The sequence below is a fragment of the Rutidosis leptorrhynchoides genome, chromosome 5 (assembly GCF_046630445.1).
Source record: "Rutidosis leptorrhynchoides isolate AG116_Rl617_1_P2 chromosome 5, CSIRO_AGI_Rlap_v1, whole genome shotgun sequence".
Lineage (NCBI taxonomy): Eukaryota > Viridiplantae > Streptophyta > Magnoliopsida > Asterales > Asteraceae > Rutidosis > Rutidosis leptorrhynchoides.
In genome coordinates, this window is record NC_092337.1 from 463,636,674 (window position 1) to 463,640,407 (window position 3,734).

The window sequence follows — 3,734 nt, forward strand, 5'->3', positions numbered from 1 at the left end:
TAGGAACGGAGGATTTGATTCGGACGGGGACGGGATTGGGATAGAGTCATCCTTTAAATTCAAGGCGAACGGGGAAGATGACACGTGAGTTGGGTCTCGTTTTTATTTTTGGTGGTGTATGGTCTAGGTGCGGTTGCCTTTGTTTGTTGTTTTTGGTTTTTCCTTGAATAGGCGCGGTTATATTTAGCTTTTAGGTTTTGTTTAATGTTTTCGAGCCTTTTTGTAGGTCCCCTTTTATATTTCGGTTTTGTTATTTATAAAAGTTTTCGTTCTTTTGCCAAAAGAAAAAAAAAAAGAAACAATGCAAGCACATTGTTGCAAATTATTTCCCACAAATGTCAATAACTAGATTTGTGGTCCGCGCTTCGCAGCGGATTAGTGTTACTTTTAACGCCACTATTATGGTTACACAGTTTTTGGCCAGAAAGTTATCGAAACCATAATACAAACCCTCAATATAATCTATAATCTACTATTAATAAAAAAAAGACTAATCAAATGAGGGTTACACACCGCAACTTCCTTCTCTGTTAAACGTTCTTCACCATCAACAACATCCTTCAAATACATTTTTTTGTAATACCAATCAAACAATAAAAACAACGAAAGTTAAAAACAAATATAGACAATATTATATAGACACTTGAAATAGAACAGGTAGACACACACACACACACATATATATATATATATAATATTATTTTTTGTAGAGGGTAATGAAATAAATTTTTTGTAATACATATATTTCGTATTATTTTGCTATTGTGAAACTAATTGATACATTAATATTAATAAATTATATTATATTATATATACACTCCGTATCATTTTTCTTTGTAAAAGTTAATTATAATACTCCTATATGTTTCGGTGGGGCAGATTTGACACCATAAAACATTCACTTCATAAAACATTCACATTCGCTCTTTTGATATGAAATCCAAAGTCGTCCAAATACATTACCACTTTGATCATTCATAGCTCTCTCGTTTTCTCCTCTATACTTTTTCACCCGAAACCTAAGAATATCACCTGTAATCTCTCCTAAATATTATGTAATTTAATTAATAAGAATGAAAATATGATTTCCATTTATTATTATAATAATTTATTTATTATATAGTATAATGACTAATAATTATATAAATTCTTTGTATGGAATATACATAAAATGGAATAATTATGTCAACTTTGATTTTTTTATATTTATTTTTATTATTAATACTATATAAATTATAAATTGTGACAAGCTAATGTATTTTTGTATGTAATGAAAAAACGATTAGACCATAGATAACGCAGGCGTTTGTCGTCGTTTTCCGACCACAAACGCCCCACAAACGCCCGGAATGGGCGTTTGTGGAGGGGCGTTTGTGCTTTAAAAACGCTGGTACAAACGCAATTTAAGGGGACGTGGCACGTTTTGATTGGTCCAAATATATATATACGTTGGAGAAGCTAGCCGTTGCTTCTTTTTTTCCCCCTATAAATACACACTCTTTATTTTCATTTTTCACACACTTTTATTCACTACACACTCACATATATACACACTCACATATATATAAAAGTTTATATTTTCTTTTTGTTTTAGTAACTAAAAAATATGAATTTTTTAGCCTTAAGTATCGATTTGCTATTCGATTCAACGTCGTCCGAAGAAGAGGAAGAAATCCAACCAAGAACTCGTTTTCAAAGACAACCACGACGTTTTTTAAATAGAGATCGTGAAGCAGCGGGTCAATTATTGTGGAACGATTACTTTTGTGAAAATCCGACGTTTCCGGACGACATTTTCAAGAGACGATTTCGGATGTGCAAAGTTTTATTTATCCATATCAAAGACGGTATTCTTCAACACTCTTATACTCCTAATGCCCCCGATCATTTTACTTTTTTCCAACAACGTCCGGATGCACTTGGACGTCTTGGTTTCTCAACTATTCAAAAAATAACTTGCGCGTTACGACAATTGTCGTATGGGATGACCGCAGATATATTTGATGAATATATTAAAATGGCGGAAAAACGGGTTATGTTACTTTAAATAATTTTTGCAAGTGTATAATTGACTTATATGGGCAGGAATATTTGAGGAAGCCTAATGCAACTGACATTGCTCGGCTGTATTCGGCGCACGAGGAGAAACATGGTTTCAAGGGAATGTTGGGTAGTATTGACTGTATGCATTGGGCATGGAAAAATTGTCCCGTAGCATGAAAAGGTCAATATACGAGAGGTGATCACGGTCACACGACGATCATGCTTGAAGCGGTTGCTTCATACGATATGTGGATATGGCATGCGTTTTTTGGGATGGCTGGTTCAAACAATGACATTAATGTGTTAAATCATTCTCCGTTGTTTGATTCCCTTCGTAAGGATAGAGCCGCACCTTCACCGTTTGAAGTAAACGGAAACCAGTATCCCTTTGGTTACTACTTGACGGACGGGATATATCCCGATTGGACAACACTAATAAAGGGGTACACGACTCCAATTGAAGATCCTAGAAAAAAATTTACTAGATTTCAAGCGAGTTCTAGAAAGGATGTTGAGCGTACATTTGGTGTTTTACAAGGTCGGTTTGCGATTTTAAAAACACCGGCACGAGTTATGAGTGTTAATAAGATGAGAAGGATAATGTATAGTTGTATTGTTATGCACAACATGATACAAGAAGATAACGGGTTTGCGTTAAGTACTTGGGAACAAGAATGGTTAGATAAACCCGAAAACCGGCCTCGTCGCAATATTCGGAGAAGGGTCAAAGATCGTCGATCACGAGAGAAAGAGATTCGCGATCGAGACGTGCACGATCAACTTCGTGAAGATTTAACGGCTCATATTTGGAACCTCCCGCCAAACTTTCGCTCGATGCATAACTAGTGTTTTTTTTAATAATGTACTGTAATGTTTTTTTTTTTGCGTGTTTTTTTTAATTGTAATGTTTTTTTTAAATAATTAATGTACTTTTGTCTAATTAAGTTTATATTTTGTATTAAACAAAATAAAAAATAATTTAAAAACAATTAAAAAAAAAAGAAAAAGGAAATGCCACGTCACAGGCTTACCAAGACAAAAGCCCCTCATTACAACTCCCCTCAAAATGTCATGGCCCAGTCACAGTTTTTCCCCAAAAAGTGCAATTCCACCACTCCACGTCACGGTCACCATTATCTATGGTCTTATAGATTTCATTATAGGTTTCATTTTAGTTTTTAATTTATTAATTATAATAAATAATAATAATTAAAAATATGCTAACTTATAACGTCAATTTTTCCAAAAAATTACAAAAGAAAGATTATAATTGAAACGTCTGAGTTTAAGATGGATATCGTGTTGATTTTTATATGAATGTTTTGTAACACCGGCCATTTTTTTTTTTTAAACACAGCGGACGACTTTAATAATAAACACAATATAAGTCACGTCATTACGTTTAAGTTTACACAACGGTGTTACGTTATCACAAAACATTATTTATACAAAAGTCCACATCAGAGTTGGGTTGTCAAACATGTCTTCTGCAATAGCACCCTTCCCGACTAGCAGTACCTAAACCTGCAAGGGGAGAATATGTGGGGGATTAGCGCACCGCTAAGTGAATGGAATCTATCTAACAGATATAGCTTAAGTCACACACAAGCTATATACTAACAGTAACACTTGCTAACTACCAACTAGCATACAATAAGACAATACGAGGATCGACGCCTTGTACGAGCACA

At 34.1% G+C, this 3,734-nt stretch overlaps 2 protein-coding genes across 2 annotated transcripts; both read left to right on the forward strand.

The window, feature by feature from the left end:
• Positions 1-1,606: 1,606 nt before the first annotated feature.
• On the forward strand, positions 1,607-2,220 carry LOC139850238 (uncharacterized). Its single transcript, XM_071839823.1, has 2 exons — positions 1,607-2,032; positions 2,086-2,220. The coding sequence occupies exons 1-2, from the start codon at positions 1,607-1,609 to the stop codon at positions 2,218-2,220; spliced, it is 561 nt and encodes a 186-aa protein (XP_071695924.1).
• Positions 2,221-2,262: 42 nt separating this feature from the next.
• Positions 2,263-2,889, forward strand: LOC139850239 (protein ALP1-like). Its single transcript, XM_071839824.1, has one exon. The coding sequence runs from the start codon at positions 2,263-2,265 to the stop codon at positions 2,887-2,889; it is 627 nt and encodes a 208-aa protein (XP_071695925.1).
• The last annotated feature ends 845 nt before the right edge of the window (positions 2,890-3,734 follow it).

Excerpts from the sequence above, each read along its gene's own strand:
- LOC139850238 (XM_071839823.1), top strand. The coding sequence starts at position 1,607 with ATGAATTTTTTAGCCTTAAGTATCGATTTGCTATTCGATTCAACGTCG. Across the intron at positions 2,033-2,085 it reads TTAAAATGGCGGAAAAACGG|GAATATTTGAGGAAGCCTAA; the intron begins GTTATGTTACTT and ends TTATATGGGCAG.
- LOC139850239 (XM_071839824.1), top strand. The coding sequence starts at position 2,263 with ATGCTTGAAGCGGTTGCTTCATACGATATGTGGATATGGCATGCGTTT.